This window comes from Oncorhynchus clarkii, chromosome 7 (genome assembly GCF_045791955.1).
Source record: "Oncorhynchus clarkii lewisi isolate Uvic-CL-2024 chromosome 7, UVic_Ocla_1.0, whole genome shotgun sequence".
NCBI lineage: Eukaryota > Metazoa > Chordata > Actinopteri > Salmoniformes > Salmonidae > Oncorhynchus > Oncorhynchus clarkii.
The window spans coordinates 17,371,798-17,398,596 of NC_092153.1; the positions used below are offsets into that span (position 1 = coordinate 17,371,798).

General features: G+C 42.2%; 1 protein-coding gene across 2 annotated transcripts in view; it reads right to left on the minus strand.

The window, feature by feature from the left end:
* LOC139412988 (xin actin-binding repeat-containing protein 2-like) overlaps positions 1–24,784 on the minus strand; it is a 52,981-nt gene extending 28,197 nt beyond the window's left edge. The window contains exons 1-2 of one of the 2 annotated variants that reach the window (XM_071159930.1): positions 24,381–24,784; positions 3,871–3,991 (exon numbers count right to left, since the gene is read on the minus strand). In XM_071159930.1, coding sequence (XP_071016031.1) covers positions 3,871–3,991; positions 24,381–24,611 — 352 coding nt within the window. In that variant the 5' untranslated portion in view covers positions 24,612–24,784. The remainder of the gene's footprint in view (positions 1–3,870; positions 3,992–24,380) is intronic. The other variant, XM_071159931.1, reaches the window with a different exon arrangement.
* Between the last annotated feature and the right edge of the window lie 2,015 nt (positions 24,785–26,799).

Sequence of the window (26,799 nt, forward strand, 5' to 3'; positions counted from 1 at the left end):
ACACACATAAATTAAATACAATATTTTGTGACTGGAAACTTGTCCCTTTATGTGACATGCAAGAAGTATCATTCAATAATTTATCATTGAACTGACATCATGTTGTAGTTAAAGGGCAATTCCGCCACTATTCAACCTCATATTCACCATTTCCAGCACCAAACCAGTGTTTACATACAGTGGGGTCCAAATTTATTGATACCCTTGTTAAAGATGAGCAATAATAAGTGTATACAATAAATAATTAAAATACTGAGCTGTGTTATATGCTCCAAAAAAATGATCAGAGAAAGAGATTTTGTTTAACAAGAAAGACATTTTATTTTTTACCTCTTAAGGATCCGCCCCTTTTTTTCAATTTTCGCCTAAAATGACATACCCAAATCTAACTGCCTGTAGCTCAGGCCCTGAAGCCAGGATATGCATATTCTTGATACCATTTGAAAGGAAACACTTTGAAGTTTGGGGAAATGTGAATGTAGGAATATAGGATAATATAACACACTAGATCTGGTAAAAGATAATGCAAAGAAAAAGGTCATAATGTATTATTCCAGCCCAGGTGCAATTTAGATTTTGGTCACTAGATGCCAGCAGTGTATGTGCATAGTTTTGACTGATCCAATGAATCATTGCATTTCTGTTCAAAATGTTGAATCAAGACTGCCCAAATGTGCCTAATTTGTTTATGAATAACTTATCAATTTCAAAACGGTCCACTCTCCTCAAAAAATAGCATGATATTCTTTCACTGTAGTAGCTACTGTAAATTGGACAGTGCAGTTAGATTAACAATAATTTAATATTTCTGCCGATATTAGATATGTCTACGTCCTGAAAAATGTTCTTGTTACTTACAACCTCATGATAATCACATTAGGCTACGTTAGCTCAACAGTCCCATGGGGGATGCACCAATCCTGAAGAAGTTTTAAGGTAGGAATCAATATTATTGACACCCCTGAAGATTATTATAAATAAAGAAGTCAAAAGTGTAGTATTTGGTCCCATATTCGTAGCAATGACTCTACAAACTTGTTCGTTTTGGTTGTGTTTCCGATTATTTTGTGTCCAATAGAAATGCGTGGTAAATAATGTATTGTTTCATTTTGAAATACCTTTTATTGTAAACATAATATGTTTCTAAACGCTACTACATTAATGTGGATGCCACAATGATTACGGATAATCCTAAATGAATTGTGAATAATGATGAGTGAGAAAGTTACAGTGTCAAAGATCATACCCCCAGGACAGGCTATCCTCCCTGTTATTGGTAATGGCGAAGAGGTTAGTTAGCATGTCTTGGGGGTATGGTCTTTGACCCTCTGTAACTTTCTCACTAACCTGCAGAAAGAGAAAAGAGCTCAGCATGAAAGAGGGGAGCAAACTTTGCCCAACAAGAGCGAGCTCCCCTTAAGCCATTGACCTTGTGAGAGTAGCTTTATTACACTAACTTCTCTCATTCAGGCCTGTAATCAAAGACTGATTAGCATTAGCTCGCTGAAGGCACCAATGTGCAGACTCTGACATATCTTGACATTCTACCCAGGGTACTCCTGGTTCTGTTCAGAAAGCCTCCAGGTATTGTATAGTTCAGGAAATTCAAATAGATAGCAGTGATTGTTGTTTTCTGGCCCTGCAGAGGAAACACAGTGCATACCATAGGAGGCTATTGGGAGGAGCTATAGGAGGAAGGGTTTCATTGTATTGGCTGGAAAGGAATGAATGGAACAGTATCAAGCATATGGAAACCACATGATTGACTCCATTCCATAAATTCCATTCCAGCCGTTACAATGAGCCCTTCCTCCTATATCTCCTCCCACCAGCCTCCTCTGGTGTGTAAGTACCCCCAGAGTCAGACATAGCAGTGCATCGACGAAAGGAAAGCCTGGTTATCTCTGCTGTAGGAACCTGTGCCATGCTGATAATCCCTCTAAAATTGCACATGGATTTCCTGTTCGTGGAGTGTAAACAAACTCGCCCGGAATATCTGATGTCATAGACGGTATCCCTTGGCGCTTTATCAGCTAGCTAACGCCTGCAGGCCTTCAAAGGGTTAATAATGAACGCATTTCACAAATTCTGGAAACTTTTTTTGCTAAGGCACAGTAGATGTGTATGCAAATTCACTGGCAAGACTTATTTTCAGGTCAGTGTTTAGACAGCAGTTTATGTTATGAGCTGACTGTCTAGGTGGAGACTGTCCCTCAAAGCACCTTAGCCCTCTGATTCTGTTTGAGTATTGTGCTTAATGGAAGATAATGGGAGGAAGTGAACTTTTGCCATTTAGAGAAGCCCTAAGAGAAACAATGTGGATCAATAGGTGTCAATCTGAGTGACTGGAGCTTCGATTTCCAATTCAAGCAGGTATCCTGAGGCTAAAATCTCCTCCAATAACCTTTGTTGGGTAAAATCCCAAAACAAATTTGCCTTGTTTAACGAAATCAGTGGTGCTTTTCCCAACGGGGCGTATCCCCTGATATTATAAAATAATATCACTACAACTGTGAATATTACATTCCATGTCAAAAATATAGTGTTGTTTGGACCCACAGGTGTGGGATATATAAACCAGACCCAGAATCCAGTGGGATATACAAAAGGGAGATATTGTAACCAAGGTTGTCTATTTAAAAGACAAAAGCATGCTGCTTCAGAGGTGAGGTTTAAAGCACAAAGCTCAGTGTGTCGTTCACAGGTCTTTATTTAACACGGTGGCTTCGGGAAAACAGCTCCTTTACCTCCTCTGTCACTCACTGTGAGCTGTAAATCACATGATGCTGTCACTAGCATGACACTGTCAATCGGTCAGCTCTCACAAACCCTCATCACTTACACCCACACTGGTCCGCAAAGGCCACAGTGTCATCCAACTTTAGCCACCACAGTGATTTAGGACTGGTTAACCATTTCACATGGCCGAGGTAACATTTGAGAAGAGAAAAAAAACATTCTGGAGATTGAACTGCTGTATATAGGTTGTTACTGAAACCACAACAACAACTAGGAGTAATGTCGTGTGTGCTTGTGTGTGTGTGTGTCTGTGTGTGAGTGTGTGTCTGTGTGAGTGTGTGTGTCTGTGAGTGTGTCTGTGTGTGTCTGTGAGTGTGTGTGTGTGTCTGTCTGTGTGTGTGTGTGTCTGTCTGTCTGTGTGTGTGTGAGCGTGTGTGTGTCTGTCAGTAAGTATGTGAGTGGAACACACAGTGAGCTGTCAACATGTCCATCAATCCACTGAGCCGTTCTGTCTCTCTTACACACACACACACTCACTCACAGAAGCACCTCAACATGACCCCAATGTCACACACTCAAGCACTATCTCTCTCAGGTCACGTCCTCTGCCTTCACATGTGTAAATCATTTAAATGGAGTGAAACAGTGAAATTATTTGTGGATGGTTTTCCATAAAGAAACATATATCTGTGGACTTTTTAAAATTATAAATATTGCAGTTTTTTAGATGGAGAATACTGCACCTTCCCTACGACTACTCTGTGCAGACAGTGTTATCAGTTTCAGTGGAAAAGGGGAAACCCACAATGCAGCCACCACAAGCAACTTCTCCTATCACAGTAATGGAAACACTGTTTGTGTATCTAGGGTTGTTCATTTTCTGCCTCGGATGATACTCCATTCCCAGAGTTGATTTGATCCCACACAGGACAACACAGTACATTCTCAACATACAAGCTCGTCTTCGGGGGTTCTCTCTCAAGTACACATAACCAGTATCCCATTCTGTAGCTGCTATGTGGATTTGAGGAAATTCTATGAAAGTTGTGCTACCTGATTTCTGATGGAATAAAAGTCCTGGAGGAGGAGGAGATAGGGCAGTGTGTAATACTACAGTAATGAACTACTTACAGAGGCTGCGGTCATGAGCTGAGGCCATCTTCTCACCAGGTGATGGGTCCCTCTTCTGGTCAAGCTGGTAGCTACTGGCTGGGGCTCTTCTGGATGGGCTGGACTGTACGGCTCTCACTTCCTGGTTAGGGAAAGAGAGGGAGGGAGGGAGGGAGGAGAGAGAGACAAGAGGGGAAGGTGGGTATATTATCAGAGGAAACACCTGTGCTTTCCAGAAGGGGGTGGTGATTGAGGTACAGGTCATAGCTCAAATCGGCACACACACACAGGCTGGTATACACACACACACACACATGCCCATATCTGAAAAATGATCCACCCAGTGAGTGTTAGGTGTCATTGAACCCCTGGACAACAGTGGAACATTATCGTTGGTAGCGAGGATGCCTGTGTCTGTTGACTGGATGGCAAACAAACCTCTGAACTTACAGCGCAAACACTGACGACCTTGACTGGAATGTGCAAAACAGGCATCGACTGGAAAGTTACAGCAGACAAAACACTCCAGTGAATTTTAATTGGCAAACTCTTGGTGTGTGTAGCAGCTTAAGGCTCCACCCTTCAATAGAATCGTAGGTTACACAACTACCGTGTTAGACAAAACCCAATATTATAATGCAAAACATGTCTCGTTGTTAGTGGTATATCCTTGAGGCATACAATCTTGTGTTTCCTGAAGTGTTTTTTTTTGTGTCAAATGTAGAAACCAGTAGAATAAGCACGCCTAGTTTTCCTGCAAATTTTCTTGCAAATCAGTCTTTCCAAAAACGATTTGCAAATCAAATGTGTTCCCTGTGGTATTTAATTTACAGATTCCCAGCGGGACCTGGGGAAGTGTGACAACAAGCAAACAACAACACAAGGACACAACAGACGATGTTCCAAAACACACTGCCGCAATCAGAGGAACGCACCTGAGACAAATCTGGGACACACACAAAGACACAAAGACACAAAGACACAATGTATTTGAAGGGCATGTCCATGAGAGGAACAGCTTGTGCGGTGTGTCGAGGTTACAGGTCCCAAAACAGCGTGAACAGAGTTAACCTGTGGTCTGGGTTCTTCGATTGACTGAATGTGGGATTTAGTCCCTCACACTTCAAGCTTTGTCAACAGCAGTACAGTGGTAAACACCATGTCGCTGAACGCTCCATTCTGAGACTGTAAAGCTCGAACCACTCCTCTCCTCAGGAACGAGTTCCCAGCCTCCCACTGGATCGTTTTACCAGTTCTGTTGACGTCTCCCGTTATTTAATAATGATAAACAGTAAGTCTACGGCAGCATTGTGTGTTGCTCCGGAGATGTTTAAGAGCGTCATTAGTGGCAATAAAACTGCTGTTTGAACAGCATTTGTGTCTGTGAAGTGGGGATTGATGGTATAGAGAGGACTGTGTGCTAATCTCGAGATTAGGGTTCCATTCAATCTAATCCACAAGGGGATTTTGGAGTTAAATCTCCTGTAAATAATAATGCTCCACTGCAAACATGTTGGCACAGTGATCTTATTTTACTGTTTACAACAATCCAGTTGCACATTGTATCACAGCAGGCAAGTGGTGTATTCTAATTGATTTCATTGGATAGGGCCCGCAGTCATGTTACCGGGCAGACTGGGCTCGAGCCTCTCTGTGGCTATTCAGCTGAGGTCATGATTTCAACAAACAGGGCAGGATGTCAAACATCTTTATCAGCGGAGTGAGCATTTACATCACATAATATAGGCAGCAATTATGTGACATATTCCTATACAAAACATGTCATATCCCTACTGTGTATATATACAGTTGAAGTCGGAAGTTTACATACACTTAGGTTGGAGTCATTAAAACTTGTTTTTCAGCCACTCCACAAATTCCTTGTTAACAAACTATAGTCGGTTAGGACATCTACTTTGTGCATGACACAAGTCATTTTTTCAACAATTGTTACAGACAGATTATTTAACTTAGAATTCACTGTATCACAATTCCAATGACAGAAGTTTACATACACACGGTTGACAGTGCCTTTAAACAGCTTGAAAAATTCCAGAAAAGGATGTTTAGAAGCTTCTGATAGACTAATTGGCATCATTTGAGTCAATCGGAAGTGTATCTGTGGATGTATTACAAGGCCTACCTTCAAACTCGGTGCCATTTTCATGAGAAAATCAGCCATGACCTCAGAAAAAAAATTGTAGACCTCCACAAGTCTGGTTCATCCTTGTGAGCAATCTCCAAACGCCTGAAGGTACCACGTTCATCTGTACAAAAAATATTATGCAAGTATAAACACCATGGGACCACGCAGCCGTCATACCGCTCAGGGAGGAGACGCGTTCTGTCTCCTAGAGATTAACGTACTTTGGTGCGAAAAGTGCAAATCAATCCCAGAACAACAGCAAAGGACCTTGTGAAGATGCTGGAGGAAACAGGTACAAAAGTATCTACATCCACAGTAAAAACGAGTCCTATATTGACATAACCTGAAAGGCCGCTCAGCAAGGAAGAAGCAAGTGCTCAAAAACCGTCATAAAAACGGCAGACTACGGTTTGCAACTGCACATGGGGACAAAGATCGTACTTTTTGTAGAAATGTCTTCTGGCCTGATGAAACAGAAGTTGAACTGTTTCGCCATAATGACCATCGTTATGTTTGGAGGAAGAAGGGGGATGCTTGCAAGCCGAAGAACACCATCCCAACCGTGAAGCACGAGGGTGGCAGGATCATGTAGTGGGGGTGCTTTGCTTCAGGAGGGACTGGTGTACTTCACAAAATAGATGACATCATGAGGGAGGACAATTATGTGGATATACTGAAGCAACATCTCAAGACATCAGTCAGGAAGTTAAAGCTTGTTTGCAAATGGGTCTTCCAAATGGACAATGACCCCTCGCCAACAGCCAATGAAATTGCAGGGCTCCAAATACAAATCAACAGAAATCTCATACATCAAATTTCTCAAACATACAAGTATTAGGCACCATTTTAAAGATAAAATTCTCATTAATCCAGCCACAGAGTCCGATTTCAAAAATGCTTTACAGCGAAAGCTCCACAAACGATTATGTTAGGTCACCACCAACTCACAGCCATTTTTCCAGCCAAAGAGAGGAGTCACAAAAAGCACAAATAGAGATAAATTAATCACTAATCTTTGATGATCTCCATCAGATGACACTAATAGGACTTCATGTTACACAATGCATGTATGTTTTGTTCAGTAAAGTTCATATTTATATCCCAAAATCTTATTTTACATTGGCGTGTTATGTTCAGTAGTTCCAAAACATGCAGTGATATTGCAGAGAGCCACATGAATTCACAGAAATACTCATTATAAATGTTGATGAAAATTCAAGTGTTATGCATGCTACTTTAGATACACTTCTCCTTCATGCAATCGCTGTGTCAGATTTCAAAACAACTTTACGGAAAAAGCATAATCTGAGAACGGCGCTCAGAGCCCAAACCAGCCAGAGAAATATCCGCCATGTTGGGTAGTCAACATTAGTCATAAATAGCATTATAAATATTCACTTACCTTTGATGATCTTCATCCGAATGCACTCCCAGGAATTGCAGTTCCACAATAAATGCTTGTTTTGTTTGATAATGTCCATCATTTATGTCCATTTATGTCCAAATAGCTTCATTTGTTAGGGCGTTTGGTACACAAATCCAAAAGCGCGTTCTGGTCCAGTCGGACGAAAAGTTCAAAAAGTTATATTACAAGTCGAAGAAACTTGTCAAACTAAGTATAGATTCAATCTTTAGGATGTTTTTATCATAAATGTTTAATAATATTCCAACCGGAGAATTCCATTGTCTGTAGAAAAAGCAATGGAACGAGAGATACCTCTCATGTGAAAGCGCATGACTGAGAACGAGGCTGCTGGAAGACCCCTTAGTCAAACAGCTCCCATCCGGCCCCCCTTCACATGAGAAGCCTGAAGCAACGTTCTAAAGACGGTTGACATCTAGTGGAAGCCTTAGGAAGTGCAAAATAACCCATATCCCACTGTGAATTTCATAGGGGCTGAGTTCAAAAGCTACAAACCTCAGATTTCCCACTTCCTGTTTGGATTTCTTCTCAGGTTTTTGCCTGCCGTATGAGTTCTGTTATACTCACAGACATCATTCAAACAGTTTTAGAAACTTCAGAGTGTTTTCTATCCAATACTAATAATAATATGCATATATTAGCATCTATTGACTGAGTAGGAGGCAGTTCACTCTGGGCACGCTATTAATCCTAAAGTGAAAATGCTGCCCCCTATCCCAAAGAAGTTAAGGACAACAAAGTCAAGGTATTGGAGTGGCCATCACAAAGCCCTGACCTCAATCCTATAGATAATTTGTGGGCAGAACTGAAAAAGCGTGTGCCAGCAAGGAGGCCTACAAACCTGACTCAGTTACACCAGCACTGTCAGGAGGAATAGGCCAAAATTCACCCAACTTATTGTGGGAAGCTTGTGGAAGGCTACCCGAAACGTTTGACCCAAGTTAAACAATTTCAAGGCAATGCTACCAAATACTAATTGAGTGTATGTAAACTTCTGACCCACTGGGAATGTGATGAAAGAAATAAAAGCTGAAATAAATAATTCTCTCTACTATTATTCTGACATTTCACATTCTTAAAATAAAGTGGTGATCCTACCTGACTAACCTAAAACAGGGATTTTTTTACAGCAGCAAAGAAAGACATAGCAAAGCTGCAGCTAGTTCAAAACAGAGCATCACGCCTCACCCTTAACTGCACATACAGAACTAACATCAACAACATCCATGATGGTCCTTCCTGGTTGAGGGTTGATGAGAGATGAACTGCTTGTCTTTGTATTTTTATGAGAAGTATTACTGTAATGAAAATTCCAGATTGTCTGTATCATCCAATAACATTCAGCACAGACAGCCATACATACCTCACAAGACATGCCACCAGGGGTCTCTTCACATTCCACATAAAGTGGTGATCTTAACTGACCTAAGACAGGACATTTTTATTAGTATTAAATGTCAGGAATTGTGAAAAACTGAAATGAAATGTATTTGGCTAAGGTGTATGTAAACATCAATACGCATATGGTCATTCAGCAGTTACTTGTGTATTTCATCATCCATTCCCATTCAAATGGATCAAATGTTTTCTGCTTTTCTCCACTATCATGCCACAGCATCTCCTGTTCTGAAGAGGAATGGGGGTCAGATAAACCACAGACAGGAGGCCATTTCCCAGGGCTCCCTGTTAGCCAGATCTTGTCCTCCATATGTTCTCGTTGGCCCTGCCATGTCTCCAACGTCAGCTTCCCCGTCAGCCTTCCCGTCCAGCCTGGGGAATCACTCCCCTTACGCTCCCCTTGACAGACTGAAATCATTAATAAGGTACGTACTTCAGGAAATCTACCAGCCTCAGAGACAATCCTGCAGGAAAAATAAATAACCCTTTTAAGGGTGTCTCACTAATGAATTCAATGCCACCCATCCATGACATTAATGCTGATATGACAGCGTGCACAGTAAACCGGTGTGGCCGGTCGGACACTTGTCAGGGGAAACCATGGCGATGACATCAGTTTTTTATATGGAGCTGCAGATTAGGAAGTGACATCGTGACCTGTTGTTTTGTGTCACATGAGGGTGCACTAATGCACAACCATGCCTATTAAAATCCAGTAAAGCACGTCATACAGCAGCTATAGGTGATCTCTCTCTCTCTCTCTCTCTCTGTCTGTATAGAAAAAGGAGTTCTGGCTGAGATGACGGACTAGAAGGGGTTGATGAGGGAAATGGCAGCTCATATGTGACTGGCTCACCGCTTGGAGGGATGCTTTGTTTCAAATGATGCACACACAGACGCACATATACACACCACCAAGCCCGATGGCTCCTGGCTAGGAGGTCTAATGTTGTGAGAGCTGCCTTATCGCTTTCCTGGCACAACATGAAGTGACATGAAGATGACTCATCAGGATCCACAGTTGCAAGTCAAGACAGAGACATACCATTAGGCTGTAGGAGGCATCTGCCTTGCTGCTGGTGGAGAACATCTCATGTTTCTTTCCTCGCCTTAAATCAATCCAATTCTTTACTAATCGATCCGATGTTTTCAGTTACAGCGTCACAAAACTTGTTTCACCTGAGCACGTACTGTACCTGAACAAGTTTGATTTCACGTTCTCCTCCTCTTATTGAAATAACAAAGCTTTAGTTCCTGGTTTGGAAGCTTTTGCTGAAACAGCAGATATTTCCTGTCTTTGAAGGTCACCCAGAGGCACTTAACAGACTCCAGAGTGTCTCATCCAAACCTTGGCACGAGCTTCTCTTTCCATCTGAGTTATTTGTTTGCATCCAATGCCATAAGCTTTCCTCACAATCCAAACGTTTGCAGTGAAGAATATTGTACAGTACAATTCTCTATTGACTCTCACCATTATTAGGAAACACAGGCCACTGAGATCCACCCACTTATATTTCACTCTCAAGCCAACACAGTCACAAAAGAGTTGCAGTGAGGATAGAAAGATAGAGATGAGAGCGGGGAGAGCAAGAGAGAAAGGGGGATACCTAGTCAGTTGTACGACTGAATGCATTCAACTGTAAGAGTTAGTGACGATAGTTGGCAGTAGGAAGCCTAAATAGTATATTTGACCTTTCAGCTTCCATATCAAATATAGACATTTCAAGCAGACAATTAACAACAATGACAAATGATTTGATGCAAAAACCTAAGAAAGAAATTGGGAAACCTATCAAACCAAAAACAGAGATCCAGAAAACCACAGCCTACGCTTTCACTATGGTGAATCACTAAAACAATACAGAAATAAACTACGGAAAAAGAAGGAACAGCACGTCAGAATACAGCTCAATGTAATTGAAGAACTCATAGAATCTAACCACTTCTGGTAAAATTGGAACACACTAAACAAACAACAACACGAATGGTTAACTATGCAAAACGGACTAAACCACTTCTCCAATCTTTTGACCCTATAACAAAGATCAAACAGCAAAGACATGATCAATTAAAAATCTTAGAATCAACTATTAAAGATTCTCCAATTACATTGAATGAACTACAGGGCAATTTCTTCAGTGAACTAGGTCCCCCACGGGGACACCTGTCCACAACCTCAAACAGTCACACTACAAACTCCACTATGGCCAAGACCAAAGAGCTGTCAAAGGACACCAGAAACAAAATTGTAGACCTGCACCAGGCTGGGAAGACTGAATCTGCAATAGGTAAGCAGCCCGTCTGAAGTTTGCTAGAGAGCATTTGGATGATCCAGAAGAAGATTGGGAGAATGTCATATGGTCAGATGAAACCAAAATATAACTTTTTGGTAAAAACTCAACTTGTCGTGTTTGGAGGACAAAGAATGCTGAGTTGAATCCAAAGAACACCATACCTACTGTGAAGCATGGGGGTGGAAACATTATACTTTGGGGCTGTTTTTCTGCAAAGGGACCAGGACGACTGATCTGTGTAAAGGAAAGAATTAATGGGGCCATGTATCGTGAGATTTTGAGTGAAAACCTCCTTCCATCAGCAAGGGCATTGAAGATGAAACGTGGCTGGGTCTCTCAGCATGACAATGATCCCAAACACACCGCCTGGGCAACGAAGGAGTGGCTTCGTAAGAAGCATTTCAAGGTCCTGGAGTGGCCTAGCCAGTTTCCAGATCTCAACCCCATTGAAAATCTTTGGAGGGAGTTGAAAGTCCGTGTTGCCCAGCAACAGCCCCAAAACATCACTGCTCTAGATGAGATCTGCATGGAGGAATGGGCTAAAATAACAGCAACAGTGTGTGAAAACCTTGTGAAGACTTACAGAAAACGTTTGACCTCTGTCATTGCCAACAAAGGGTATATAACAAAGTATTGAGATAAACTTTTGTTATTGACAAAATACTTATTTTCCAACATAATTTGCAAATGAATTCATAAAAAATCCTACAATGTGATTTTCTGGAGAAAAAAAAAATCTTATTTTGTCTGTCATAGTGTACCTATGATGAAAATTACAGGCCTCTCTCATCTTTTTAAGTGGGAGAACTTGCACAATTGGTGGATGACTAAATACTTTTTTGCCCCACTGTATATCAACGAATTGGCGAAGGCATTAGAACAGACTGGAGCACCCCGCCTCACCCTCCTAGAATCTGAAGTCAAATGTCTACTGTTTTCTGATGATCTGGTGCTTCTGTCCCCAACCAAGGAGGGCCTACAGCAGCACCTACATCTTCTGCACAGATTCTGCCAGACCCGGGCCCTGACAGTAAATCTGAGTAAGACAAAAAATAATGGTGTTCCAAAAAAGGTCCAGTTGCCAGGACCACAAATACAAATTTCATCTAGACTCTGTTAACCTAGAGCACACAAAACATGATGCGTACCTCGGCCTAAACATCAGCACCACAGGTAACTTCCACAAAGCTGTGAACAGTCTGAGGCAAGAAGGGCCTTCTACACCATCGAAAGGAACATAAAATTCGACATCCCAATTAGGATGTATGAGACACATATTTATCTCAGATTACACAGATCCACAAAGAATTTCAAAACAAATCCAATTTTGATAAACCCATATCTATTGGGTGAAATACGACAGTGTGCCGTTTTGTGACTTGTTGTCACAAGAAAAGGGCAACCAGTGAAAAACATAAATATGGGTTGTATTTACAATGGTGTTTGTTCATTTATTTTCCCTTTTGTACTTGAACTATTATCTAATCGTTATAACACTGTACATAGCCATAATATGATATTTGAGATGTCTCTATTCCTTTGAAACTTTTATGAGCCTAACGTTTACTGTTAATTTCTGATTGTTTATTCAACTTCTGTTTATTGTCTATTTAACTTGCTTTGACACTGTAAACATATGTTTCCCATACCAATAAAGCCATTTGAATTGAATTGAGAGGTAGAGAGAGGGATACAGAGAGAGAGAGACAGAAAGGGAGCAAGAGAGCGAATACAGAGAGTGAGAGAGGAGACATACAGACAGGCACATAGTGGAGAGAAAGAGAGAGGACGAGTAGAGAGAGAGAGAGTGTTGTGACGGAGTGGGCCCAGCTTGGCTGTGGCGTCTCCAAGCAGGTTTGAGATGATTAGGAGCCTCTGTCTCGCTGGGCCAGCTGACTCACACAGAGGAGCTAAACAGTACTGTGTGCCAGATGGCCAGACGGCCAGACAGACAGGCTGCAGAAGTGTCATATGTTGTATGGGTGGAGAGGACTATTCTAGGCACCAGGCTTTATTGTTGGTAACACCTCTCACTCTATCACACTCATCACAACACAGTACATCAAACCCAGAAAAGCCCCAGCTACAGTGGTGGGTTAGTGATGATGTAACACTCCTCTGAGTGTAGGCTACTTTGCACTTGATTTATGGAAGGTGTAGCACGTACTTTATGGAAGGTGTAGGACGTACTTTATGGAAGGTGTAGGACGTTGCCCATGTTGATATAACATGCATGATCATTTTTTTCACTGAACATTTCTGAGAGAGATGTATAGAGAGATAGTGAGTTGGAAGTACAGAGAGTCAGCATGAACAAAATAGTGTGGTTCTGAAATGTGCTCGTCATGCTCCACCGTAGATGGGACTTGTTTATGAAGTACAGTGACCTGCTTGTTAAGTCCCGAGAACCAACATCTCTCTCTCTCTCTCTCTCTCTCTCTCTCTCTCTCTCTTTCTCTTTCTCTCGCTCTCTCACTCTCTCGTTCACTCTCTTTCTCTCTCTTTCTCAATTTCAATTCAATTTAAGGACTTTATTGGCATGGGAAACATCTGTTTACATTGCCAAAGCAAGTGAACTAGATAATAAACAAAAGTGAAATAAACAATAAAAATGAACATGAAACATTACACTCACAAAAGTTCCAAAAGAATAAAGACATTACAAATGTCATATTATGTGCAAATAGTTAAAGTACAAAAGGGAAAATAAATAAACATAAATATGGGTTGTATTTACAATGGTGTTTGTTCTTCACTGGTTGACCTTTTCTTGCGGCAACAGTTCACACATCTTGCTGCTGTGATGGCACACTGTGGAATTTCACCCAGTAGATATGGGAGTTTATCAAAAATTGATTCGTTTTCAAAATGTTGTGGATCTGTGTAATCTGAGAGAAATATGTGTCTCTAATATGGTACATTGGGCAGGAGGTTAGGAAGTGCAGCTCAGTTTTCACCTCATTTTGTGGGCAGTTTGCACATAGCCTGTCTTCTCTTGAAAGCCAGGTCTGCCTACGGCGGCCTTTCTCAATAGCAAGGCTATGCTCACGGAGTCTGTACATAGTCAAAGCTTTCCTTAAGTTTGGGTCAGTTACAGTGGTCAGGCATTCTGCCACTGTGTACTCTCTGTTTAGGGCCAAATAGCATTCTAGTTTGCTCTGTTTTTTTTTGTTAATTCTTTCCAATGTCACTCTCTCCATTCACTCTCTCTCTCTCTCTCTCTCTCTGACTAGGCCATTCTCTCTGTCTCTTCCCACTGGGCCTATGCGTAATGAATGCAAATCATGTTTCACTCCCTTTCATCAGGCTCCTCTGCCTCCTAATGTTTACTGAGCGCTGCCAAACACCAACTCCATCCGACACTATTTATACGTACGAGTGGCGGATCTAAACCGGTATATCCAGAACCTTCTCCATTTCCAGACAGTGACTTTGGACATAAGCTGAATCAGGGGCCCCTTGTCCATCAATGCCGATCCAATGTTCTGGGGATATAGGCCTAGTCTATCTTTGTTTACATGGACATAGACAGGTGGAAGCAAAATAAACTAGCTGCGAGTGTGTTCTCAGTTTGACCAACGGTGCTGCTGTTAATGATTAATCCGTCACCCCGAATACCGTTCGTCATCCAGTAAGTTATAAATAAAGCTTTAACAGGTTTGAAAAAAACAACAACAATTGAATCTATTTCGCCATGGCAACCGTCACAGTAGCAGCCAGGTCTGAGTGAGGGGACGTTATGAATTATAGTGCTGTCTTTGTCTCAGAGCAATATCTACATAAATGATTAAACTGTAAGCCCTGTGGTTCGTGTGGTAATCCGTTAGCGTGCACGCTCCGGTGCCGTTCTGGGTGTCATCATAATACCGCTGGAAAAAAAAGAAAAGGGCCCTGAAACACAGAATCATGCTGGTGGTGAAGATGGATTATGACGATAATGAAGATGACTGGTGAACGATAGGAAAGGAATGCTCATATGCACATAACAGATAAGTACAAGATGAATGCTTCAGAAAGGGAAACCCCCCAATCAAACTCCCGGCCCATACAGTATCTAGAATAGAACCTGTTTTAGGGCAAGTCGATGGAAATGGAAAACCAGGTGACGACCTGGCCTGGCCATTGGTTTAACTATACAACAGATAAGTGCTGGTAATAATTGGAATGTCTAGCGTTCAGAGACCCACTCCTTTGTCATTGGGCCGTGTGGTTGGACTCATACATCCGTGACTCCATTAAATGATTTGAATCAGTGAAACTGAGACGAGGTGGAAGTGTCTCATAGAGCTAATGGAATCTTACGAGTGAGCCGTTGAGCCACTTTGGGCCGGGCCGGGCTGGACAAGAGAGGGCTGGAAAAATGGGTCAGAATGAAGGGGTTTTGATGTGGGTGTTAGTAAACTGTAGCCTCAATGTCAACATAACATTAACCATTTGGAGCTTTAAAAGAGGCTCTCAAACCTGTTTGCCAAATACCACTTCCTGTCAACCGGGGCAGCCAATGAAATGACAGTAAACACAATTGACTAACCCCAAAATAAAACACACAAGCATACACATAATGTCGTGTCAAGTGTCAAGTTACCTAGCTGAAAATGATGCATAAGGGACACATTAAGCAATGTTCAAAGCCTCCATAAAAATGAAAAACAATCATTCTCCCGAGTGGCGCGGCGGTCTAAGACACAGCATTGCAGTGCTAAAGGTGTCACTACAGACCCTGGTTCAATTCCAGGCTGTATCACCATGATTGGGAGTCCCATAGGGGCGGTGCGCAATTTGCCCAGCGTTGTAAATAAAAATGTGTTCTTAACTGGCTTGCCTAGTTAAATAAAGAGAAATGCTTTTGCAGTACATCCAACACAGTACAGAGGTACGGTAGCTACTCAAGCTGTGAAGATCAACCCAAGCTCCCATGTACATTCCCACCCGCATGTGCCACCATCTGAATGTGTGCAGACGCTTCACATTTAAGTGTCCAACTGGACTTCAGGATATGTCACATTTAAAGCCACCCATGACATCAAGCTTCATAGGTCACAGTTGACTGTATATTTAGAGTCTGGATGTCCCATGAAGTGAGGATGGGGAGTGGGCTATCGATCTCAGAGAACCCCTAGGACCTTCAAAAACAAACTAACCGAGATTAAATCCCTGGTGAAATAACAGGACAATGACATAGCATGTGCCATGGTTTGGTGACATAGATCCTATCTCTGTGCCATGGTTTGGTGACATAGATTCTATCTCTGTGGCATGGTGTGGTGACATAGGTCCTATCTCTGTGGCATGGTGTGGTGACATAGATCCTATCTCTGTGGAGATGCTGTATGACTTTGGTTTCTTCATTATAGTCCTACCTGTTTTGGTATGCAACTTTTATGGATTGCTTTAGATTGCATTTGGATTACTGATAGCGTGTTATGTGGGTTGTTAACTGGATTCGTTCTGGCATTTGTGATTTATCGTTTTTGATTATTATTTGACATTTTTGCTGCACTGTTAAAGCAGGACTAATTGATGTGACGCCCAGACATTTGATTGCCCCCCTCTGGTTGGGACTGGTAACGACATCTGATTCCACTGTCATAAACAGAAACAGAAACAGAAGGGGGGTCGGCTAGTCAGCTAGCACTCGAGCAAAAAAAGGAACTCTTTGCTCCGAACATAAACTATTGTATCACTCCACATCTGTGGATAATGGAAACATGCCTGTCCTCCTCACCAGTGGAATCAGTAAAGTTTTGGCACTACTTATAAGGCCTCCCAGCGATGATCCATCCTCCATTGTTATGTCCAACCTCTCAATGACATCCCAGGCATTCCACTGTATAAATAATACAATATCCCACCAAAGCTGACATTTGCATTACAACCCTACAGATAAGGCAAGAGACAGAGTCATGTTTTATAGTGAGCTGCACACCTTTTCTTCTGTGATCTGTGAACACTGGCCCTGTGTTGAACTGACACAGGCTTTTGTTAGACGACTAAATCAGAGATAAGAAGATGACCTTCCCGTTGCCTGTGAATAATGTGTGGCTGAGAATGTTATTAGAAGCCAGAGTGAAACAGAGACAAATTAACAGCCAGATGATTGTGCTTCATTCAAGGTCTCCTTTATTAATTAAATGTTCTAAAGGGGAATTAATCAAATATTAATATTCTGCTTTATTGTTTCTCAGGTCACCTTGCCCCAAAAGGGGGCAGAATTCATCTGATTTGGGGGAATAAAAAAGCACTTTAACACCATGGGCAACACAGAACGAAAATTAAAAACGGGAATGAAATCTTCTGCAGAGGAAATTGAAAGGAAACGGCAAATTGGATTATCATTCATTAAGAATCAAATGTCAAAGAGAAAGGTCAGATTCAAAGGAAGAATTAAACATTGACAAGTATCCGTGTTCTCAAAATTAAGATTCAAGATAATGACACAAAGATCGGTTTCTTTGCGAATTTTGGTCATGCAAAATAAAGGATGAATTCCAAATGGGCGTGGCAGAGTAAAAGTAAGTCTTTATCTCTCTTTCCTTGACTTGAATGAGGAGGTAGAAGAAGGATTGAGAGTCGTCATATTGGATCCCTACAGAAATACAAGCAGTTCAGCGTTAGTATATCACAACGGTACAGTTGTATGGGGTTTGGGGGCGGCAGGTAGCCTGGCGGTTAAGAGCGTTGAGCCAGTAACCAAAAAGTTGCTGGTTCAAGTCCCTGAGCTCACTAGGTGAAAAATCTGTTGATGTGCCCTTGAGCAAAGCACTTAAACCTAATTGCTCCTGTAAGTCATTCTATATAAGAGCATCTGTTAGCCTAACCTACATTGTCTCAGTCTCATCATGATTGTCAGTCAGCTCATGTCAAGGGAATACAATAATTCATCTTTGAAGCAAATGTCTCCTAAATGTATAACAGGACAAGGTCCATTGGGGAATAGCCAAACTCTGTTCTTATCAGGATGTGTTTGGTTTATTATGGCTTCGTTCCACTCTGTCTCGCCACACTCGTCTAAATATACTTAACAAGGCTTAACTTTCCCTAAAATACTACATTTCACTCAGTACCAGATGAAGTTTTTACTGTGTATTTGAGACATGGCCAGTTGTTCTGAGCCAAAGAATGTCTGTGAAAGATTGCATCTTTTGGACCTTTGGCATCAGTGGTTCAGTGTTGTGGTCGCAGCAAACTACGGTACAGTCATCTGAGAAACCTCTCACATTTCCTTTCACACATAAGTACTAATTAAAGAACAGTAAAGATAAAAACCCTCACAAAAAACAACAAACCCATCACAAAGAAAAAAACTTTCAATAAAACAAACCCCTAACTATTTCGTTTTTGTACACTTCTGCTCTTGTAGTTAAACTACGAAGAATTAAGCTTTTCAGCTGGCCTTTAATCAGTTCAGCTGACTTCACCTTCCTCTTTGTGATCTGAAGCAACACCAGAACCCACAGATCCACATAAGAAGACAGACAGACAGCAGGACCCAGTCCAGAACTCTGACTACGACAGGCATGATCCAGTTCTCTATAGATCCACGTCTCTACTCTGCCTGCTCTCCCATCTGATCTGAGGCAGGCTGGCAGTACCTAAAGGCCCTCCACTCCCGCGCTGTCAGCCACAGCCGACATACCAATTACAGGGTTATTTTTAAAATGCAGCTTAACCATACAACCCCAGGAATAGGTCTTAAATAGCACAGTGTGGAATAAGCCCCGTCGTCTGTGCATGGCACTGCACTGCACAGACAGCATGTGCCACCTACAGGTTTCAACCCACAGTCGGCAGGCTAGAGACACCATACTGCAGCTGTGCTGCCGCCTCAAGACCTCTAAAACCTACAGAGTTGGTCACAACTGTATGTTTATTATGAGTAGGGCTCAGAGTTTTCCCTGACCATGAGCTAACTAGGAACAACTTTGGTTAAGTTAAGGCTATATGGTCATGAACAACTCTAGAACCTAATTATGGACTAGTCAGAGCTACTATGAGTCCCACAACTAAGCAATCAAAGCCAGTGAGCTCACTGAATAGATAAATAAGAAGTTAATCAGTATCAGAATGGGTGATTAATAATACACAGTTCTTAAATACATCTAAAACTAAAAGTATTGTATTTGGTAAAAAAAACAAAAATAATCTAAGACCCAAACCTCAACTGGAAGTTATGCATTAAGTGTGTGACCATTGAGCAAGTTGAGGAAGCTAAACTCCTAGGTACAGTTGAAGTCGGAAGTTTACATACACTTAGATTGGAGACATTAAAACTCATTTTTCAACCACTTCACAAATTTCTTGTTAACAAACTATAGTTTTGGCAAGTCGGTTAGGACATCTACTTTGTGCATGACACCAATAATTTTTTCAACAATTGTTTACAGATTGATTATTTCACTTATAATTCACTGTATCACAATTCCAGTGGGTCAGAAGTTTACATACACTAAGTTGACTGTGCCTTTAAACAGCTTGGAAAATTCCCGAAAAGAATGTCATGGCTTTAGAAGCTTCTGATAGGCTAATTGACATAATTTGAGTCAATTGGAGGTGTACCTGTGCATGTATTTCAAGGCCTACCTTCAGTGCCTCTTTGCTTGACATCATGGGAAAATCAAAAATCAGCCAAGACCTCAGAAAAAAATTGTAGACCTCCACAAGTCTGGTTCATCCAGCAATTTCAAAACGCCTGAAGGTATCACATTCATCTGTACAAACAATAGCACGCAAGTATAAACACCATGGGACCGTCATTCCGCTCAGGAAGGAGACGCTTTCTGTTTCCTAGATATGAATGTACTTTGGTGCGAAAAGTGCAAATCAATCACAGAACAACAGCAAAGGACCTTGTGAAGATGCTGGAGGAAACAGGTACAAAAGTATCTATATTCACAGTAAAACATGTGCTATATCGACATAACCTGAAAGGCCGCTCAGCAAGGAAGAAGCAATTGCTCCAAAACCACCATAAAAAAGCCAGACTACGGTTTGCAACTGCACATGGGGACAAAGATCGTACTTTTTGTAGAAATGTCCTCTGGTCTGATGAAACAAAAATAGAACTGTTTGGCCATAATGACCATTGTTATGTTTGAAGGAAGAAGGGGGAGGCTTGCAAACCGAAGAACACCATCCCAACCTTAAAGCACGGGGGTGGCAGCATTATGTTGTGGGGGTGCTTTGCTGCATGAGGGACTGGTGCACTTCACAAAATAGATGGCATCGTGAGGGAGTAAAATTATGTGGATATATTGAAGCAACATCTCAAGACATCAGTCAGGAAGTTAAAGCCTGGTCGCAAATGGGTCTTCCAAATGGACAATGACCCCAAGCATACTTCCAAAGTTGTGGCAAAATGGCTTAAGGACAACCAAGTCAAGGTGTTGGAGTGACCATCACAAAGCCCTGACCTCAAACCTATATAACATTTGTGGGCAGAACTGAAAAAGCATGTTTGAGCAAAGAGGCCTACAAACCTGACTCAGTTACACCAGCTCTGTCAGGAGGATATGGCCAAAATTCACCCAACTTATTGTGGGAAGCTTGTGGAAGGCTACCAGAAATGTTAGACCCAAGTTAAACAATTTAAAGGCAATGCTACCAAATACTAATTGAGTGTATGTAAACTGGGAATGTGATGAAAGAAATAAAAGCTGAAATAAATAATTCTCTCTACTATTATTCTGACATTTCACATTCTTAAAATAAAGTGGTGATCCTAACTGACCTAAAACAGGGAATGTTTTACTTGGATTAAATGTCAGGAATTGTGAAAAACTGAGTTTAAACGTAGTTGGCTAAGGTGTATGTAAACTTCTGACTTCAACTGTATATCATTGGATGGTCAATTATCATGGTCAAGTCATATTGAAAAATGTGTCGTAAAGATGGGGAGGGGTATGTCTGTGCTGAAAATATGTTCTGCGCTTTTGACACAAAAATCAACTGTACTAGTTGTTCAGGCTCTGGTCTTGTCCCAACTTGATTACTGTCCGGTAATATGGTCAAGTGCAGCAAAGAAAGACATAGCAAAGCTGCAGCTAGTTCAAAACAGAGCATCACGCCTCACCCTTAACTGCACATACAGAACTAGCATCAACAACATCCATGATGGTCTTTCCTGGTTGAGGGTTGATGAGAGATGAACTGCTTGTCTTTGTATTTTTATGAGAAGTATTACTGTAATGTAAATTCCAGATTGTCTGTATCATCCAATAACATTCAGCGCAGACAGCCATACATACCTCACAAGACATGCCACCAGGGGTCTCTTCACATTCCCCAAGTTCAAAACCAATTCCCGACAACACGCAGTATTATACAGAGGCATGATCCAATTACTCCAAGAAACAGGAAAATTACCTTTAAAAAATGGATTAAACAACGTCTGATGGCAAAATAGCGACTGTGAAATGACACACACACAGACACACTCGAACACAATCCACACACGCGTTATTCTTCAATTGTACACCGTTGCATTCTACATTTGTGTGACTGCTCTTGTCTATCAGTGTACCATGTGCTTGGTTCCTCGTCATGTTCTTTGTTTCGTGTGGACTCCAGGAAGAGTAGCTGCTGCTTTGGCAAAAGCTAACAGACATCTGAATAAGCCAATAAACACTGTCAGTGTATTGATCTAGTTTATGAATAACTAAAGCTGCTTTCAGGTGGTTGACACTGAGACATGGTCATCTACTTTGTTTACAGCATGACTAAGTTCCCTTTACAACTCTCAAGAGGACAGTAATGTCATGGCCGGGGGCTAAGAAACATCAGTTGTGTATTTAGGCTCCACTCCATAGACAGGAGGATGGACTAGAGATCAATACAGATCTCCCTGTGCAGCTAATGGGGAGACCACTCATTTCTTTCACTTTTGCCTTGCTCTTCATACCATCTGCTGGTAGCTTATAGATTCACTAAGGATATTGTAATAATATTTGTATTATAGTTTTGATTAAACCGATCAAATCTGCGGTGGATCTTTGGCATTACGAACACATCACGGCCAGATTTGGGAAGAATATGGTTGGACATCATGACGATGTTAAAACCAACTAAGAGCATAACTAGGTCAGATGGACCATTCGTTACTCCACGGTAGACATTTGGCAGTAGGATGGTTTGCCCAAAAATGACCAACTTTGCTTCCAAGTGTCTTAGATGTTCCTCTGAGAGCAGCCTGCTGTAATGTGATGGAAAACCAGGTGGTGAGTCATTCGCCCTTGACTTCAGTGAAAAAAGAAGACGTAAGCACTTTTACCAGAGTCAACAAACTTTGGGTAAACCCTTTGCCAAAGGCTGAATCATATTCTCTGGCTTTGAAACAATACTCCTAACCCCTAGACCGTGGTATCCACTGCTCTTTGTAACAATACTCCTAACCCCTAGACCGTGGTATCCACTGCTCTTTGTAACAATACTCCTAACCCCTAGAGCGTGGTATCCACTGCTCTTTGTAACAATACTCCTAACCCCTAGACCGTGGTATCCACTGCTCTTTGTAACAATACTCCTAACCCCTAGACCGTGGTATCCACTGCTCTTTGTAACAATACTCCTAACCCCTAGACCGTGGTATCCACTGCTCTTTGTAACAATACTCCTAACCCCTAGACCGTGGTATCCACTGCTCTTTGTAACAATACTCCTAACCCCTAGACCGTGGTATCCACTGCTCTTTGTAACAATACTCCTAACCCCTAGACCGTGGTATCCACTGCTCTTTGTAACAATACTCCTAACCCCTAGACCGTGGTATCCACTGCTCTTTGTAACAATACTCCTAACCCCTAGACCGTAGTATCCACTGCTCTTTGTAACAATACTCCTAACCCCTAGACCGTGGTATCCACTGCTCTTTGTAACAATACTCCTAACCCCTAGACCGTGGTATCCACTGCTCTTTGTAACAATACTCCTAACCCCTAGACCGTGGTATCCACTGCTCTTTGTAACAATACTCCTAACCCCTAGACCGTGGTATCCACTGCTCTTTGTAACAATACTCCTACCCCTAGACCGTAGTATCCACTGCTCTGCTCTTTGTAACAATACTCCTAACCCCTAGACCGTGGTATCCACTGCTCTTTGTAACAATACTCCTAACCCCTAGACCGTGGTATCCACTGCTCTTTGTAACAATACTCCTAACCCCTAGACCGTGGTATCCACTGCTCTTTGTAACAATACTCCTAACCCCTAGACCGTGGTATCCACTGCTCTTTGTAACAATACTCCTAACCCCTAGACCGTGGTATCCACTGCTCTTTGTAACAATACTCCTAACCCCTAGACCGTGGTATCCACTGCTCTTTGTAACAATACTCCTAACCCCTAGACCGTGGTATCCACTGCTCTTTGTAACAATACTCCTAACCCCTAGACCGTGGTATCCACTGCTCTTTGTAACAATACTCCTAACCCCTAGACCGTGGTATCCACTGCTCTTTGTAACAATACTCCTAACCCCTAGACCGTAGTATCCACTGCTCTTTGTAACAATACTCCTAACCCCTAGACCGTGGTATCCACTGCTCTTTGTAACAATACTCCTAACCCCTAGACCGTGGTATCCACTGCTCTTTGTAACAATACTCCTAACCCCTAGACCGTGGTATCCACTGCTCTTTGTAACAATACTCCTAACCCCTAGACCGTGGTATCCACTGCTCTTTGAATCATACTTTCTATCCCTTGTCATCTTGTTCTATCTTGACATTTAAACCATCTTAGTAAATAGTGCATTTTCTAACTGTGTAAAAACTAAATGCAATAAAAAGAGGGGCCAAAATACTGAAACCAGGTGCTGCACCAGGGGTTTTCTATTGGTCAGTGATCACACGGACGTCTTTCAGAGGATCCCACATAGCCACCCTGAAACTAGAATAGACGTATTTATGGAATTAAGTGAGAGACGCAACAAGAACACAAAAACAAGCAGCAGAGCTGATGTTTTTAAAAAAGTGTGATGCCATTGGTCACCAGACCTCCCTCTATCTACACGGATACTCTGTTTCCCGTCTCTCAGAAACTGTGACAAAATCTCCAATGAACCTACTTCACTAAACTTACTTTTTTAACTTTCCACTAAAGTTTTATTCAGTTTCTCACGGTAAATGTAGCACATAATTGCCCATCAGTGGGTTCCCTCCCAAACAGTCCATGGACAGAGTGCTTTGGGCCACAGTAAGTTAGGGCACTGTTTGGCTTAAACATTCATTTCACATAAAGCTGTACTGCATAATAAGAAAAGAAGTGTACTTACAGTGTTGGCTGCTCCTGGGGGCTTCTCAAACATCCTCTTCAAGTTACTCAGAGGGATGTCAAACCTCTCAATGGTCTTGGCAGCCTGGAGGTCCTCCCGGAGTACTTGGTCGTCCGTGCCGTCTGCCTGAGGGACAGAGAGATACGGCGAGGAGGAAACAGAGCCCGAGGTCGCTAATGACTCGCCACTCACCACCTCCAACTCCTCTCCATTTCCTGATTGAATTTCCATTGTTGTGGAAACCGTATCCCCCTGTTCTTTCTTCTGGGCAGGAGCGTACAGGGGAAGTCTATTGTATGACTGGGAGGTAAAAGGGGGAGAAAGGAAGAGAGATTTGTGAGTATTGTGAGTGAGAGAATGAGAGAAAGAGGAGTAGATGGGGTAGATGCCTTTCTCTGCTCTGTTCTGACTCTGTGGCTAGCTCTAGACACACCAGGCTGATAGACGACACAGAGAGGCTGGCCTTCAGAGGAGGAGAGAGGGAGAGGAGAGAGGAAAATGTTTTCCCAGTGACACACTGTTTTGGGTCTTGGATGCAGCTCATAGTAACGTCAGCTACATAGCTATGAGAAATACATATTCACTTTAGAGAGAGAGACATAGGGAGACAAAGGGACAGAGAGAGAGAGAGAGAGAGAGAGAGAGAGAGAGAGAGAGAGAGAGAGAGAGAGAGTGAGAGAGAGTGAGAGAGAAAGAGAGAGAGAGAGAGAGAGAGAGAGAGAGAGAGCGAAAGAGACAGACAGACAGACAGACAGACAGACAGACTGACCAAGATAGGGCCTACTTTATAAATGTAATATTACACTAATAGAAGTATTATAGCCTACCTTTCAGCTTAATCCTGAAGCAAGGAACTCCAGAACCCAGTTTAGACTGTACAGACCCTTTTCTCCCTCCCTCTGTCAGTACCACCCAGGTCAGGTTGACAGGAAACAGTTGAGACCCAGGGTTGACCCCAGCCCTAGCCTTGTCTGGCTCCAATCCTATTTTTCCTGAACAAATCATGGAAGCTCTGTCACAATTAACCTCCCACCCCAGTCGCCAGTGTGATAGTTGTTTTATTGCCCTTCCTCTCCTTGGGAGGGTTTTACTTCACTGGGCACGGCTAATGATTGTTTGACGGTTTAAACACATTTTTTCCTCTACTTACACAATTGGAGCACAACTTTTCTACTGTTTTTCTTTGTCCCCCTGTGACATTAATGGTGTCTCTCACAGCTTTGCGTTGAATGTTTTTTGTGTCAAGACAAGGGCCATTCAGTGTGGGGACTTTGTGCTGTGTGAGCATATGCTAACTGTACTGCAAGGTTTTGCTGGGTTGTCTTAATGAATTTAAGCAATGAATCGTCAACCATGCGAAATGAATTGAATTACTTATGCATAGGTTGTGAAATCCGTCAAGGCAACTCTGTGGTCCTCTCAAGTGTGTCAAAGGGACTTTTTTAAGCAATAGCATTTCAAAGAGTACCTTGGCAACCATTTCAGAGGCAGTATTTGAACATATTTTAAAATACACTTAGAAGCTATTGGAAAAATAGCCAAATACACTCCCATGCGTTTTAAAATAGTGTTTAAAATACGTATTTGAAAATACTTTCAAATAGTAGGCTATTTAAAGCATATTATTTGAAAATGCCTTAAATTACGTCCGATAGCAGTAGTTGATTCGGGCCACATTATTAGAAAATAGTCAAATCCCCAAAAGTCGTTCGGCTCAGGGAATAAAGAGAAGGATACGGCGGGATATGAGAAAGGGACACAGGGGATATGAGAAAGGGACACAGGGGATATGAGAAAGGGACACAGGGGATATGAGAAAGGGACACAGCGGGATATGAGAAAGGGACACAGCGGGATATGAGAAAGGGACACAGGGGATATGAGAAAGGGACACAGGAGATATGAGAAAGGGACACAGGGGATATGAGAAAGGGACACAGGGGATATGAGAAAGGGACACAGGGGATATGAGAAAGGGACACAGGGGATATGAGAAAGGGACACAGCGGGATATGAGAAAGGGACACAGCGGGATATGAGAAAGGGACACAGGGGATATGAGAAAGGGACACAGCAGGATATGAGAAAGGGACACAGCGAGATATGAGAAAGGGACACAGCGGGGTATGAGAAAGGGATACGGCTGGATATGAGAAAGGGATACAGCGGGATATGAGAAAGGGACACAGGGGCTATGAGAAAGGGACACAGGGGATATGAGAAAGGGATACAGCGGGATATGAGAAAGGGACACAGGGGATATGAGAAAGGGACACAGCAGGATATGAGAAAGGGACACAGCGAGATATGAGAAAGGGACACAGCGGGGTATGAGAAAGGGATACGGCTGGATATGAGAAAGGGATACAGCGGGATATGAGAAAGGGACACAGGGGATATGAGAAAGGGACACAGGGGA